Source organism: Miscanthus floridulus, chromosome 8 (genome assembly GCF_019320115.1).
Source record: "Miscanthus floridulus cultivar M001 chromosome 8, ASM1932011v1, whole genome shotgun sequence".
NCBI lineage: Eukaryota > Viridiplantae > Streptophyta > Magnoliopsida > Poales > Poaceae > Miscanthus > Miscanthus floridulus.
Genome location: NC_089587.1, coordinates 141,945,366 through 141,961,563, shown reverse-complemented (window position 1 = coordinate 141,961,563; position 16,198 = coordinate 141,945,366). Strand labels below are relative to the sequence as shown.

Below are 16,198 nucleotides of genomic sequence, written 5' to 3'. Positions count from 1 at the left end.
GGAGGCACCGACTGCGCTGGGGGAGGCGCTCATGGAATCGGTGCCCACTTCGGTCGATGCGCCCAAGGTGGGGCCAATGGGACGAGGCACTACTGAGGCATCCCCTACAGACTCGATGATGGCTCAAACTTCGGAGCCTGAGCTGCCAGTCTCCTCTAACATCGAAGGGTCTACTCTTGAGGGGGCGCCAGCGACGGAGGAGGTACCATAGGCTCCCGTTGGGCCAACGCCAATGGTTGCGACAGTAGACCCTTGGTTGGGGCTAGGCCCTCCTAGTCCCTTATCTAGCTAGGGTGATGATCTGCTCGCATGGGGAAGGAACTGGCTCCGTTGGGCCAGGCGGCTAGACCTGAGTGACTCGGTGTTCATCCTCGACGACCTGGCAGAGGTGAAGGACTGGACAAGCATGCGCTCAAGACTTGAGTCCGTCATCCGCTCTCTGACCAATGCGTTGGGGGCATTGAAGGATGGCATCGCCCCAGCCAGCCAGGTTTGTCATGCTTCGCGTTTTCTACTTTTGAGCCCTATTTATATAATTCTAACCTTATTTTTTTCATGGTCCCTTGCGATGCGCAGCCGGGAGAAGTCCCTCGCAAGAGGGAGGTCTGGGGGCTTGCTACCGAAGTATCATGGCTGCAGGAGAAGTGGTGAGCCTCTAGACCAAGGAATGGGAAGACCATCAACATGCCAACGAGGTCGAGGACAAGCTCAAGGCTATGGTTGCCAAGGTCGGGGAAGATGCTGCGGAGCTTGGATGACTCCGCCTGGCCCTCGACCTTGCAAGGCGCACACTCAAAAATGAGCAAAAGTCAAAGGAAGAAGCCAAGGGCCTAGCCACTGCCTCAGACAGAGATGTTGGCATGATCCAAAGGGAGAAGATGGTCCTTGAGGAGCAAGTGAAAGATGAGGCTTTGGTTACCTTTCTGCTTGACGTTCGCGGCCGATTTTCTGACGCTCTTTGGTGCTCGGTTTGGGCAGCCCTACAGAGGCAACTCTCCGAGGTGCGAGGTCAACTTCAGTCAGAGAGCAACGACCATGATGCCTTGCGCACTGCTGTCGGGTTGGTCTTCGATGACCTCAGGGTCGCCCTAGCCATGGATTGAGCTCGCTCACAGTTTGGGTTACCCAGATCCCGGATTGAGCACACGTGCTTGCAAGGGAGCCCCTATACACTGGCATCCAACGTGTGTTCGCCACCGCCCACTCCCACTACATCAACATTGACCTGCCAGTGATTAGAGAGAGCTTTGTGCCTGGCTACACTGACACTGAGCTGGACGAAATTGAGAAGGAAGCGGCTCCCCCGGCGTGGGACCTAGCGAAGAAGGTCGAAGAAGAAATCTTGTCCAAGAGTGTTTAGTTAGATAGCTGAGTCTAGCATCATTCTTTGTGTAAAGACTTTTATTATGGCTGAAAATGTTGTTTGGCCTCTCTCTCTCTATATATATATAAAGTTTGTTGCGATCCGACCCTTGTTTTATGTTAAGGCATTAGAAACTTAAGTTGTGAGCGACTAAGTAGTGATCACGCTAGTGAGCAAGCGATGTCGTAGTCGTCGGGGCGTAGGCTTTTTCCATTCCAACTAGTTTTACTCATCATTAGTTTTTGGCAACTCTTATTTCTAGGTCTTGTCATAAAAAGGAAGGGTCGGATGAGAAAATGTTTCTGAGTATATGTACTCTATAAAGTTTTGTTGCGATCTGACCCTTCCTTTATGTTAAGGCACTAGAAACTTAAGTTGCGAGTGACTAAGTAATGATCATGCTGGTGAGCAAGCGATACCATAGCCGTCGGGATGTAGGCTTTTTGCATTCTGACTAGCTTTACTCATCATTAGTTTTCGGCAACTCTTATTTCTAGGTCTCGACATAAAAAGAAGGGTCAGATGGGAAAATGTTTCTAAGTATATGTACTCCTATCAGCCCCCAAGTAAAACTCAACCCCAGGTAGTTGTCGGGGTCGGGTGTTACTAAAGACCGATCAGATCGGAAGCGAACTCGATAGGAGGTAACATTTCTCAGTTTTTGCAGAAACAATACTTAGTTCGATAAGCATATCAAAAGCTTTGGAACGGAAAGATTAAGGGTAAAAGCGATGTAGCTGCTCGATGTTCTAGGCATTGGCAAAGGCTTTGCTGTCATCGGTCTTGAGCTTGTAGGTGCCGGGTCGGAGTACTTCTACAATGATGTATGGTCCTTCCCATGGCGCCGAAAGCTTGTGGCGATTTTTGTTGCTCTAGATGCGACAAAGGACTAAATTGCCTACGCCGAAGGCGCGACCGGACACGCGTTGGTTGTGGTACCGCCGTAGCGCCTGCTGGTATTTGGCCAAATGAAACAGGGCGATGTCACGTGCTTCGTCAACCATGTCCATGGTGTCTTCAAAAGATGCTTCGTTTCCCTGCTCGTTGTAGGCCTTGACCCTTGGCGCTCCGTAGTCAAGGTTGGTCGGGAGGATGGCTTTAGAGTCGAAGACCATGAAAAACAGCGTGTAACCGGTTGCTCGGTTGCTGGATGTTTTTAGGCTCTAGAGTACCGTAGGAAGCTCGGTGACCCATCATCCACCAAAATTGTTCAAATGGTTGAAGATCCTAGGCTTGAGGCCCTGTAAGACCATGCCATTTGCACGCTTGACCTTCCCGTTCGTGTGGGGGTGCGCTACAGCGGCCTAGTCAACATGGATGTGATATTCATCGCAGAATTGAAGGAACTTCTTCCCGATGAAATGCGTGTCATTGTCCATTATGATGGAGTTCTAGACTCCAAAGCGATGGACAATGTCCGTGAAGAACAACACGGCCTGCTCAGATTTGATGACGGTGATCGACCGAGCCTCAATCCACTTCACAAACTTGTCCATGGCAACAAGTAAGTGCGTAAAGCCCCCGAGAGCCCTCTTGAGGGGCCCTACTAGGTTGAGCCCCTAGACCGCTAACGGCCATGTGATAGGGATCATCTAGAGCGCTTGGGCCGGTAGGTGAGTTTGCTGAGCATAGTATTGGCATCCTTTGCATGTGCGTACGACCTGCTCAGCGTCGTCCACCACGGTTGGCTAGTAGAAACCTTGCTAAAATGCATTTCCGACCAAGGTTCTAGGTGCGGCGTGATGTCCACAGACCCCTCCATGGATGTCTTCCAGCAAGTCCTTCCCCTGCTCAATGGGGATGCAATGCTGTAGGATTCCAGTGTGGCTACGCTTGTAGAGCTCCCCTTTGATGACAACGAAGGACTTGGCGTGATGCACGAGCCGTTGGACCTCTGTCTTGTCGGTAGGGAGCACCACGTGGAGGAGGCAATCGAGATAAGGTGTTCTCTAGTCGGTCAGATGGTCGGGCTCAACCACTGGGTCTTTGATGAGTTCCATGACCTCAAGGTCGGATGGAACTAAGGGTCGGTCAGCCCCTGAGCCCAAAACTAGCATCTTATTGCTAGCTTATTTTTGGTTCCTCACATCAGACCAAGGGCTTGTGTAGGTTGCTAGCGAAGATGCCGATGGGGACTAGCTCTTGGCTCGATGCCATCTTTGCTAATGTGTCAGCTACTTTGTTGAGCCATCTTGGGATATGGTTGAGCTCGAGGCCGTCGAACTTGTCCTCCAACTGTTGGACCTCAAGACAATATGCAGCCATCTTGGCGTGGTGGAAGCTTGACTCCTTCATGACCTGGTCGATGACCAGTTGCGAGTTGCCTCGGACGTCAAGCCATCGGATGCCTAACTCAATGGCAATGCGCAAGCCATTGACGAGTGCCTCGTACTTAGCCACATTATTTGAAACCGAGAAGTGGATGCAAATTGCGTACCTCATGCGCACCCCATGGGGGGAAACAAAAACTAGCCCGACCCTAGCGCCCTTCTTCATCAGTGATCCGTCGAAGTACATCATCCAGCACTCTTGATCGACGACCGTCGACGGCATCTGGATCTCAGTCCATTCGGCCACAAAGTCAGCCAGTACCTAAGACTTGATGGCCGTTCATGGGGCATACGTGATGCCCTGATCCATCAGCTCGAGCGCCCATTTCATGATTCTCCCCATGGCCTCCCAGTTCTAGATAACCTCGCTGAGGGGGAAAGATGACACGACGGTCACCTAGTGTGAGTCAAAGTAGTGGTGCAGCTTCCTCTTGGTGATCAGGATGCCATATAGGAGCTTCTAGATCTGGGGGTAGCGTGTCTTGGAGTTGGACAAGACTTCGCTAACGAAGTACACAGGGCGCTGTACCTTGAGGGCGTGTCCCTCTTCTCCCTGTTCTACAACCAAGGCAGCGCTGACCACCTGAGTCGTAGCTAAGACATAGAGTAGGAGCGGCTCTCCCTTAGCCAGCGGGACTAGAATTGGGGCCTTTGCCAGGAGTACTTTGAGCTTGTTAAGCGCCTCCTGAGCCCCAAACGTCCATGCAAATCGGTCGGTTTTCTTCAGGAGCCGGTAAAGGGGGAGCCCCTGTTTGCTGAGGCATGAAATGAAGTGACTAAGCGCTGCAAGGCACCCGGTAACCTTCTAAACTCCCTTCAGGTTTGGAATCAGGCCCATCTATGTGATGGCTAAGATTTTTACTGGGTTGGCTTCGATGCCACGCTTGGCACGATGAATTAGAGTAGCATGCCCTTGGGACACCAAAGATGCATTTCTCAGGGTTGTGCTTTATACCATTCTCCTAGAGCTTCCTAAAGGTCTGCCCTAGGTTAGCCATGAGCTGGTCGATCTGCTTGGACTTGACTACGATGTCGTCCATGTAATCCTCAATGGTCCACCCGATGAGGTCTCCAAAGCATTTTGTCATGCAACATTGGTACGTAGCCCCAGCGTTCTTGAGTCTGAACAGCATCATAACAAGGTCAAACGATCCAAACAGGGTGATGAAAGAGGTCACGAGTTGGTTGAACTCTTTCATTATGATTTGATGGTACCCAGAGTACGCATCAAGGAAGCATAGGGTTTCGCACCCTGAGGTTGAGTCAACTACCTGATCTATGCATGGCAAAGGAAACGAATCCTTTAGACATGCCTTATTGAGGCTCATGTAGTCAACACACATTCTCCACTTCCCACTTTTCTTTTTTACCAGAATGGGACTGGACAACCACTCTAGTTGGTACACTTCCTTGATGAAACCGGCCGCCAAGAGCTTAGTGATTTCCTCGCCGATGAGCCTATGGTTCTCCTCATTAAAGCAGCATAGGCATTGTTTGACCATCCTAGAACCTGGTTTGATCTTCAAGCCATGCTCAGTGACTTCCCTCAGAATTCCCAGCATGTCAGAGGGTTTCCACGCAAAGATGTCTCGATTGGCGTGGAGGAAGTCATCGAGCGCGCCTTCCTACTTGGGGGAGAGGGTGGTGCTGATGTGCACCGTCTTCTCGGTGGAGTTGTCGGGGTTGACAAGAACCTCCTTGACATTCTCTGCAGGCTCAAAGGATTTGCTGCCCGCTTTGTGTCAGGCGCTCCTTCAGAGATGTCCTTCTTGATGGCTATGAGCTCCTTGTAAGCGAGGGTTGCTGAAGCGAGCTCGTAGCTCTTGACCTTGCACTCGTAGGCCCTCTGGAAGGAAGTGCCAATGGTGATGACCTCACGTAGGCCTGGTATCTTGAGCTTGAGGTAGGTGTAGTTGGGGATGGCCATGAACTTCGCGTAACACGGTCGCCCCAAAATGGCATGGTAGACCAGGGGAACCCGACTACATCAAAGGTGACTGTCTCCGTCCTATAGTTGGAAGGATTCCCCAAGGTGACGGGCAGGTCAATCTGCCTGATCGGTATGGCCTGCTTTCCTAGCACGATGCCATGGGAAGCAGCCCTAGTCGGCCGGATGCACGATCGATCAATGCCCATGGCATCAAGTGTCTTAGCATACATGATGTTGAGGTCGCTGCCCCCGTCCATCAGTACCTTGGTGAGCCACTTCGTGCCAATGATAGGGTCAACCACGAGCGGGTACCTGCCTAGGTGTGTGATGCTATTTGGGTGGTCAGATCGGTCGATGGTTATGGGAGACCCTGACCATTTGAGGAAAACGAGCATGGCGGGCTTCGCTTCGTAGACCTCTCAGCGCATGAGCTTCTATTGGCGCTTGGAGCCGTATGCCTCTGGCCCACCAAAGATCATGAGGTAGCAATCCAGCGATAGAAAGCCACCGTCCTTCTCTCTAGCATCATCAGCTTCTGCCTCAGGCTTCTTCTTCTGCTCCCATTTCTTAGAGCCACCAGTGAAGAAACATTTCATGAGGGAGCAGTCCTTGTACATGTGTTTGATCGGGAAGGCGTGGTTTGGGCATGGCCCCTCAAGCAGCTTGTCAAAGTGATCGGGGTTGCCCTCGGTCGGTGCTCGACCAGCCTTTCGCTCGGTGGTGGCCACGAGCGAGCCCCCGCACCCTTTTTGGTTCTTCTTCTTATTCAAATGGTCGGAGGGGCCTTCGTCAGCATCCTCGTCCAGCTTTGCCTTGCCTCTAGAGTGATAAAAAATTGCTCCAACTGCTTCCTCGCTGGAAGCGTGGCTGGTCATGATGTTGAGGAGTTCCTTGGTAGTCCGTGGGCCCTTACATCCCAACTTATGGACCAGGGACTCGCAGGTGGTCCCTGATTGGAAGGCTTCGATGATGTCGGCATCAGCGACATTAGGGAGCTCGTTGCACTTCCGGGAGAAGCATCGGATGTACTCATAGAGAGTCTCTCCCAATTTTTGTCAGTAGTTCTTCAAGTCCTAGGGGTTCCTATGGCACGCATAAGTGCCCTAGAAGTTCCTCACAAAGATTTGTTTTAGGTCCGCCCAACTCTGAACGTAGTTGCACGGAAGATGCTCCAGCCATGTTCACGCCGAGTCAGCCAGGAACAGGGGGAGATTGCGGATTATGAAGCCATCACTAACCGCACTACTAGCCTAGCAAGCGAGCCGATAGTCCTCAAGCCACAAGCCGGGGTTCGTTTCCTCGTAGTATTATGGGACATTAGTTGGTGGGCGGTATTAGGGCGGGAGCGCCATGAGGATATGCCAACTAAAAGCCTAGGGCCTCATTGGTTTGGGGCTATGACTCCGGTCCTCCTCGCGGTCGTAGCGCCCACCATGGCAAGGGTGGTAGCTATGGCTAGCCCCCTCCCCCACATTGTTGTGGGTACACCAGCGGGCATCAAGGGTGTCATGCGCATCACAGTTGCGGCCGAGATGCTCTTGCACCAGAATCATGACAAGTGGCCTGCCATCGTGCAGCGCCTAGTGGACTGATGTGTCCTTGTTGGATCACACTAAGGGCATGCATTGGCTAGCATTGAGCTCATGTTGCCGAGACAATGAGCTCTCAGCCAGCTACATAGCCACACGCTCGAGCAGCGTGCGAATCTCATAGTGGGCCTATCAATCCTCAGGCGTCGTAGCCATTGGGAGCCCCCTGAGCAAGGCTGCCACAGCAGCGATGTTCTGGCTTGCTCGGGCGAAGTGCGGGAGCGCTTGATCATCCTTGATGATCCTTCGGTTCATGTGACGGGACATGGCATGGGGGCGCCCCCTGTCTCCATTGCACTTGATCTCGCGATCAAGCTATGCACATTCCTGCTCAAGCTAGAGTCACGCTTCCTCGAGCTCTAGGTGCCGGGCCTTTAGCTGCTCCATCCATAGGTGGGGTGGGACTCCTGTATCCCCCTTAACCTCATCATCGAGGTCATTCATTTGGGTAGCCTCCTCCTAATGGATGCTTTTGATGTGTTCCTCGAGGGTACGGTGGGCGTCGAGGGTGTCATGCGCGTCACGGTTGCAGTCGAGATGCTCTTGCACCGGAACCATGATGCGTAGCCTGCCATCATGCGGCACCTGGTGGACTGATGCGTCCTTGTTGGGTCACACTGAGGGCGTGCGCTAGCTGGCGTTGAGCTCCTATCACCGAGACAGTGAGCTCTTAGCTAGCTACGTAGCCACACGCTCGAGCAGCGTGCGAATCTCGTGGTGGGCCTATCGATCCTCAGGCGTCATAGGCATCGAGAGCCCCCTGAGCAAGGCTGCCATAGCAGCGATGTTCTATCTTGCCTGAGCAAAGTGCGGGAGTGCTTGATCATCCTCGATGATCCTCCAGTTCATGTCATGGGCCATGGCACGGGCGCGCCCCCCGTCTCCATTGCGCTTGATCTCATGATCGAGCTGTGCACGTTCCTGCTCGAGCTAGAGTCATGCTTCCTCAAGCTCTAGGTGTTGGACCTTTAGCTGCTCCACCCGTAGGCAGGGGTGGGGCTCCTGTATCCCCCTTGACCTCTTCGTCGAGGTCATTCATTGGGGTAGCCTCCTCATGGATGCTTTCGATGTGTTCCTTGGGGGTACCTATCATGAAGCATTCACAAGAGGGGTGATGGCTCCCCCTGCTGGAGTCAGACCTAGAGGGCAACTCTGGCTCCTCTACAAGGAGGTCATGGAAAGATTCCATGACATGTTTGATCACCCCCACAAACTCGTCGTTCATGGGGGATGGAATCATGCATTGCGCCACAAGGTGGCCAATGGTCTCTGCGGCGTTGTGGAGACCAAATGGGAGCACTATCAGGGCGCTCTAGATGAGGTATTCCAGGGAGAGCGGCTCTCCCCCGGTAAGATACAACATGACATTGACGTACAAGAAGGTGAGGTGGCGCAGGCTCTCCTAGGATGGTTGGGGTCCCAGGAAGACGTCAAACTGATGCTCTAACCTCACATAGTCAAAGTCGAGGAGCTATCCACTCCTGGGGGCGTGGGCCTTCGGTGCGTGTAGCTGTAGCTCCTTGAGCACCTCGGTGATCATGTCGAGGCCGACAGAGTGGAGAGGTGGAATGATGATAGGTGCCCGAGCTAGCTCTCCCTCCATTGTGATGATGAAGTCTAGGTCCCCAAAGCGCACGTGCACGCCCGGGACCCAAGTGATGTCGTGACTAGACATCTGAGGCCTAGTGTTGATGTTGAAACGTGCAAAAGGCCCTACCTGGTGCACTAACTGTCGATGTTTTGAGTAAGCACCAACGAGTAAATTTGTATTATTGCGCATCTGGCTAGGATGGTGTGTCGAGAGGACACAAGGTTTATACTGGTTCGGGCTGAATGTCCCTATGTTCAGTTGATTGCTGCTGCTCGTGTTACTAGCATGGAAAAGTTCGTAGTAGGGGTTATAAACGGGAGAGAGAGGGACTGGTCCCAAGTCTTTGGTGGTGTGTTGTTTCTGATGAGGTGCGGTGAACCGATGCTCTGTGATGCACTTGTTCGATATCCCTTAGTGGGACGCCTTGCTTTCCCTTTTATAGGCCAAGGGAAAGCAAGAGTTACAATGGAAGGGAAGATGGAAAGAGAAAGAGAAAATTAGGCTCCTAGAGGTGTGTCGTCCTCCTCTTCACATGGGTCCCACTAACTCTGTAGATCGTGGTGGTAGCGGCATCACACCGGGGTCCTGTTGGCTGTTGTAGAATATGCGCGGGCATCGTGCGTCATTCTTGTCTTCCGTCCCATCCGAGCGGACAAAATGGTCAAAGGGTCCCTAACAGAGGCCATACAAAGGGCTTGGCGGTATAGTGCCAGTCAACTAATGTCGGTTGGCTGACGTTGGATGGTGGTCAGGCAGGGAGTTGGTAGCATAGTGCTGGCCTGTTGATGTGATGGGTGATGCGAGTCTCCCAGCATGGCCTGATGTGACCGTCAGTCGCATTAGGGCACATCCGAGATGTGCTCCCGGGCATGCGTCTTCATGTCGTAGTGGTTGAAGTAGTTTGGGTCCCACCCTAGGGCCCCTACATTTGTCAGGTACCAAATCTGACCCCCAGGGAACGGGCGAGGCAGAAATCTCGCCCTAGGGGCCGAACGAGATGGAATCCAACCCTCGGGGGTCGGACAAGGAGGCATCCATTCGCTAGGACAGAGGGGTTGAGCTGTGCCATGCTTTCCTCGCTGGACGGAGCATGGTGCTCGACAAGTTGTTAACAGGCTTGTTCAAGTGGAGCCCCGGCATCCCCTTCGTGGGGGCCCAGTTCGAGATCAGCTATTCGACTGGTCCGAGGGCTCGATGCTTTTCTTTGAGGAAAAACCATGGACCCTACATCATCCAAGACTCGAAACAAGGGTCAACACGCCCGTGGTGCTTCGCGCACTTTGGGTACTGGCCGCTAGCGGACCTATCCTTAACCTCCCCTCACACTAGGGTGCCGTGGAGCAGCCGTGAACCCAATGGTGGGCCAGCCTTTGAACTCCTGGGCGTTAATGGGCCATGAACCCACTTTGGATGAGGCAGAGCCCTCCCCGTAGGACCATACTAATGGGAATAGGGATCCCGATCTTCCATCAGGTAGAGGTAACTATCATTGTGGCGGAGAATGACACACTTATCCGGCTTTAGATCGAAAGATCAAACCCTGCAATCTTAGCACCACAACTCCTCTAGTTAACAACCAAGACACGGATCTAGTTGACCTTGCCAAGAAGGCTAATCCCTTCCTATGCAACAAAGAACACAAGCAAGAACAAGAAAGAAAGCAACCAAATTGCAGATGAATGATTAATCTTACAAAGTTGGGGTCTCACAAACCGATGAACGGCGAAACTGTTCCTGACAGATTAATCTAAGCAAAACCCAAAACCTAATGACGACGGCGACATATGATTATAAAGGTCTTAGGGTCGTCGCCTACCCTGGACACGCCCCCTAATGGGCCCAAACACGATACACGGTCCAATAGATCAAAAGACGGTGTCACAACACCCTGGTAGATTCTGGATGCTGAATTGTTTCAACAATTCCTGTTGACTCTAAAGGACTTTTGACATGATACCACTTGGATTGGCTTCCTTATCAAATTATCTTTCCAACCATATGTGGATTGTCGAAAATGGAGTCTGGATGCGTCCTGGGTGACCAGTTTAAGGCAGACTGGTCCTGGAGGCCGAGACAGACTCAAAATCATGTTGGATCGGGCCTCCGGTTTCTGTTGGACGTCCTTGCTGGTCATCATTGCCTCCACCACATCCTCTAAGTCCCTCATGACCCTCTCCAATGTTCCTAAGCAAGATAACATCATTAGGTAGTAGTCTATTCTCAAAAGTATGAAAAGGATCGCTTAAGAACAAGCTCACCTCTAAATTGAGTTGACGCATTCGAGCCCGGGTCATTGGACCTTGCATGACGGTTGGAGGATCAGCGGGTACATCTGAAGGAGTGATGTCCTCATCATCCTTCCCCTCTTGAATTTGAGTCATCCTCGACTCAAGCTCATCTTCTTCTTCCAAATAAGGCTTCAGATCTACAATGTTAAAGGTGGGACTAACCCCGAACTCGGGTGGCAACTCAAGTTTGTAGGCATTATCATTTATTTTCTCATTTATCTTATAAGGACCAGCTGCTCTTGTCATTAATTTAGACTTATGTAGCTTAGGAAATCTATATTTTCTCAAATGTAACCACACTAAATCACCCGGTTCAAGTTTAATTTCTTTTCTACCTTTACAACCAGCAATTCTATACTTTTCATTCATTCTTTCAATATTTGCTTTAGTTGTTTCATGCAACTTACGAATGAATTATGCACGCTCTCTAGCATCACTATGTGTTCTCTCAGTGGTAGGTAAAGGCAAAAGATCAATAGGAGCGCGAGGGTTAAAACCATACACTACCTAAAAATGACTTACCATGGTGGTGGAATGTTCCGCCCTATTATATGCAAACTCCACATGCGGCAAACATTCTTCCCACATCTTCAAATTGTGCTTCACAATTGCTCTCAACATGGTGGACAATGTTCGATTCACCACCTCAGTTTGCCCATCAGTTTGGGGATGACATGTTGTAGAAAATAGCAGCTTGGTCCCCAATTTATTCCACAAAGTGTGTCAAAAATGACTCAAGAATTTTGCATCACGATCTGAAACAATAGTAGAAGGCATACCATGCAAGCGAATGATTTTTTGAAAGAAAAGGTCAGCAATATGAACAGCATCGTCGCTCTTATGACAAGGAATAAAATGTGCCATCTTAGAAAAATGATCAACCACCACAAAAATACTATCCCTCCCCCTCTTAGTCCTTGGCAAACCCAACACAAAATCCATAGATATATCGGCCCAAGCAGTAGAAGGAACAGGAAGAGGCATATACAAACCATGTGGGTTCAACCGCGACTTAGCTTTTTGACATGCAGTGCACCGAGCCACGTACCATTCTACATCTCGCCTCATCCTAGGCCAAAAGAAATGTGTAGACAGCACATCCTCTGTCTTCTTAGCTCTAAAATGTCCCATCAATCCGCCTCCATGTGCCTCCTACAACAACAAAAGATGAATGGAGCCAACTGGAATGCATAGGCGGTTAGCTCTAAACAAAAACCCATCATTGATCATAAACTTATTCCATGTACGTCCCTCTCTACAATTTAGCAACACATCCTTAAAATCAGGATCAAGCGCATATTGTTCTTTTACTGATTCAAGCCCAAAAATCCGACAATCAAGTTGGGACAGCAATATATATCATCTAGACAAAGCATCAGCAATCACATTATCCTTCCCTTTCTTGTGTTTGATAATATAAGGAAAAGATTCAATAAATTCAACACATTTAGCATGCCTATGATTCATATTATGTTGAGAACAAAGATACTTAAGTGATTCATGATCAGAATGAATAACAAATTCTTAAGGCCATAAATAATGATGCCACGTCTCTAAACAATGGGCAAGGGTGTAACAGAACTAACCAAATTATAAGAACGTAAGTACAAAAATAATCACCGAAGTGATCAAATTCCTGTACTTAAGGTCCCATAATCCCGGTAGTCTGGAAATCATGAAGGATTTCAAACAACTCCCGACATACAAACCAAGACCGTAGTGATTCAACACAACACATCATTTGTTACAACATTTCACAAGTGGCATCCGGATTACATCCATCAGAGTTCAAATAAAATATTACAAACCAAGTTCAAATTTGCGGAAGCAACATAGTTTAGTACATAACTTCATAGTTTCAAATACATTGCCAGATCTTAGTCATGTCCCACCAAAAGCATCTTCAGGTACGAGAACTAGGAGAGACCGCGCCCAACGGTCTAGTCTTCATCCCCAGCCGGGAGAAGGCAATACTTGCAGCAACCAAAGTAGAACTGGTCATCTGCAACAGGTGGTAAATAAACCCTGAGTATGAAAAGGTACTCAGCTAGACTTACCTGTCAAAACTAGAAATAAAGGACACCAAGGGTCATGCAATGCTTATGAGGTGGGCTAGCTTGACACAGTTGCATAAGAGAGCTTATGAATATAGTGACCAATTTAAACTTAGCATCAAGTTTATCATCAAATACCTGTCCACTAAATTAGCACCTGTACTAGAGCATTCACTTATTAGGAGCAAACAATATTAACCATAGCAGGTATAATAAGGTTGTCATCATCATACCATCATTCCTGAACCATTATGTTATTTAGTGTATCTACTTTGGAGATAAGCCCATCAAGTTCTCACTAACCGGTGAGAGACGGCGACTCAAATCGAATTACAACTCAGCTGAGGGGGTATTCCTAACTCTCACCCTGGCATACTTTGCAAGGGTAGCCGTGGGTCGCCTTTGGTACAACTAAGGAACCAAATTCGTAGGTTCGATCAGCGCCAGCACTCTCAGGGATTACCCTTCTGCCAGGACGATCAGGACTTTTAAATCACCTGCCCTTGGACTCACGCCTACGGCTCCCTTCCGAGGCATACTTTATACTTATCGACTCCCGGCCTAAGTTGAGCTACTCGGCTTCGTGGTCGGTCTCTAGACCTGGCCAACTAAGAGAGAGGCATGCGTTCAACATGAACAGGAAAGGCTCCAAGATTTGGTCCTTAAGCGACATAGACGGAGTCACTGCAAACCGGCAAGCCTCCGCCCGGTCTTTAATTCAAATTAAGACAGGTTCTTTTCCACGATAGCAAATATAGCCAACCGTGCCATATGTATATCCCTATAGCTCGCAGGTGACAGGAAATCACCTGACTTCTACCGCATTTAAGCAGGGCTAAGCACTACACAAGCCTGAGCTACATAGGATTCAGGGTATCAATATCTGGACAAGGATTGGATAACCAATGCAACAAGTGTTTGCATCCAACACCTAAACTTAATGCAACAATATATATGTAACAATAATACTTTAATTGCATTTCAGAAATTAAGAGGCTTAATATGCTCCGGGGCTTGCCTTTCACAAAGTTGCATGGACGGTGATCCGGGCACTCAACGGTGACCTCGTCTGGCACTTCTCTTGAGGGCTGCACCTCCTGAACCTCTGGTGTTGGCTACAGCTGCTCCCCGCTCGGTTCCTCGAATTCCAGCAGTGTCACTCCTTCCGGTACACCTATTGCATGCAGATGCACAAGATAAATATCATGGATGCGTAAGGAATGACATGATGCTCATGATGAATGGATAACAGTAAGTATTTAACGAAAACATCACTGGACACTCGTTTACCGATTAAGAATAGCTCTATTCAAATCACTTTAAAACATGTATCTAACTTAACTCGAAGAACAAGATCAACTTACCTAACTTGCATAACCTAAGATAAAGATGCTCATCTTCGATTAAAGGCCTAACACCTAGGAACATTATCACAAGCTTAGGAATGGTAAAGGCATACTTAAATCAAAAGTTATGGTTTCATATGCAAACGAGCAGTTCCTTAATTCAATCACAACAAGAGTTCTACAAATTCAAATGACTTGCAAGAGGACATTCTGGAAAGCTTATGAAATTCTCTACAAATCATTTATAAACATCAAAGCATGATTCTTACGTTAACCAAATCGAATTCAAGTAAACATAGAATCTATCCAGAAATGGTAGGTTTACTAAATTAAATATTTAGTGATGATGCAAAAGCATAATTGGACCAAACCAAGTTTACCAACTTGTTGTGCATACCAGAGGAACATCACAAAGTATAGTGCCAACTTCTAAATAAATTATTTAATGTCCTTTTCTAATTTATTTAGTTAATTAGGTGATTAAAGCAACATATAGTAAAACTGTATAGAAAAATCTACAAAAATTACAGCAGCTACCTCATGCTTCACATAGACTACCATAAAAATTTGAAAGCAATTGGACAAGTAGAACTGGCTATATCAAAAATAACAGATGGCAGGTCTATTTCTAGCATAATTAGGAAACCCTATCGAAAGTATCAAGCAACAGATTTCACATTTTTCCTAGTATCATTCTAGCATAAGAATAGTACTCACCAAATTTTACCTCTATTGGATCTATAGAAAAATTATGAAAATTCACACAAGATCCATCCATGCAAACAAGAGAATTACATAACTCCTACATACAGTGTCCAAAGTGTATGAAAATTTAACTACAAGCTATTCATGATATGAGCAGTACACCATAAAAATTTCATGCCATTTGGAGCTACACATAAAAAGATATAATTACCCCTATTTCTCACATGATTAAAAGAGATAATTAGCAACTCCATTTTTCATAACAGAACATGGCATAAATTATATTTTTAATATAAACTAGACATTACCAGGAACTGAACAAAATTGGAACCACATCATTTGGATCTACCAACCAAGAGATATACATTTTTTAATCTGTACCCAAATCTGTGAAAAAGAATAAAACAAAACAAATTTGTAAACCTTAACCACTACTGGGCCGGCCCGGAAAGCCACTGCGGCCCGCGACGCGCGCGCCCGCACACGCCAGCGCGGCCCAGAAACACGGCGCAGCCCACTCACGCGCGCGGCCCGTGGTCGGTTCCCGCCCGCGCGCGGCTGCTGACAAGCGGGCCCCGCTAGTCAGAGAGAAAACAGGGGAGGGAAGAAGAGCGACGGCGGCAGCTCACCGCCGGTGGTAGCTCTGGTGAGGCCACGGGTACCAGCGTGTTCACCTCACCCGTGCGCACCTAGGGGTACCATTAATTGCAGCAATTGCGGTGGCTAGGGGGAATGGCGGCGGCCATGGCGGCACACGGCCGCGAGTTGGCCAGCTCCGGTGAGCCGACGGCATCATGGCCCTAATGGTCTACCCTACGAGCATCAGCATCACTAACTGGACCTAAAGCAAGGGAAAGAGGGGGCAGTAAAAGGCTCGAGCGACACAGCCACGTGCGAGCTCGGTCGGCGGCAGACATGGTGACCCGGTGGAGCCGCCTTCACGGTGAGCCCTACCTAAGGCGAGGACGAGGTTTTGGTGAGGTCGAGGACGTGGAGGGGCTC

General features: G+C 49.1%; 1 protein-coding gene across 1 annotated transcript; it reads right to left on the bottom strand.

Annotated features, from left to right (window-relative positions):
* Nucleotides 1–3,451: 3,451 nt before the first annotated feature.
* Nucleotides 3,452–3,916, bottom strand: LOC136469952 (uncharacterized). Its single transcript, XM_066467958.1, has one exon. It carries the CDS (start codon nucleotides 3,914–3,916, stop codon nucleotides 3,452–3,454), a length of 465 nt encoding a protein of 154 aa, XP_066324055.1.
* Between the last annotated feature and the right edge of the window lie 12,282 nt (nucleotides 3,917–16,198).

Excerpts from the sequence above, each read along its gene's own strand:
- LOC136469952 (XM_066467958.1), bottom strand. The coding sequence starts at position 3,916 with ATGCCGTCGACGGTCGTCGATCAAGAGTGCTGGATGATGTACTTCGAC.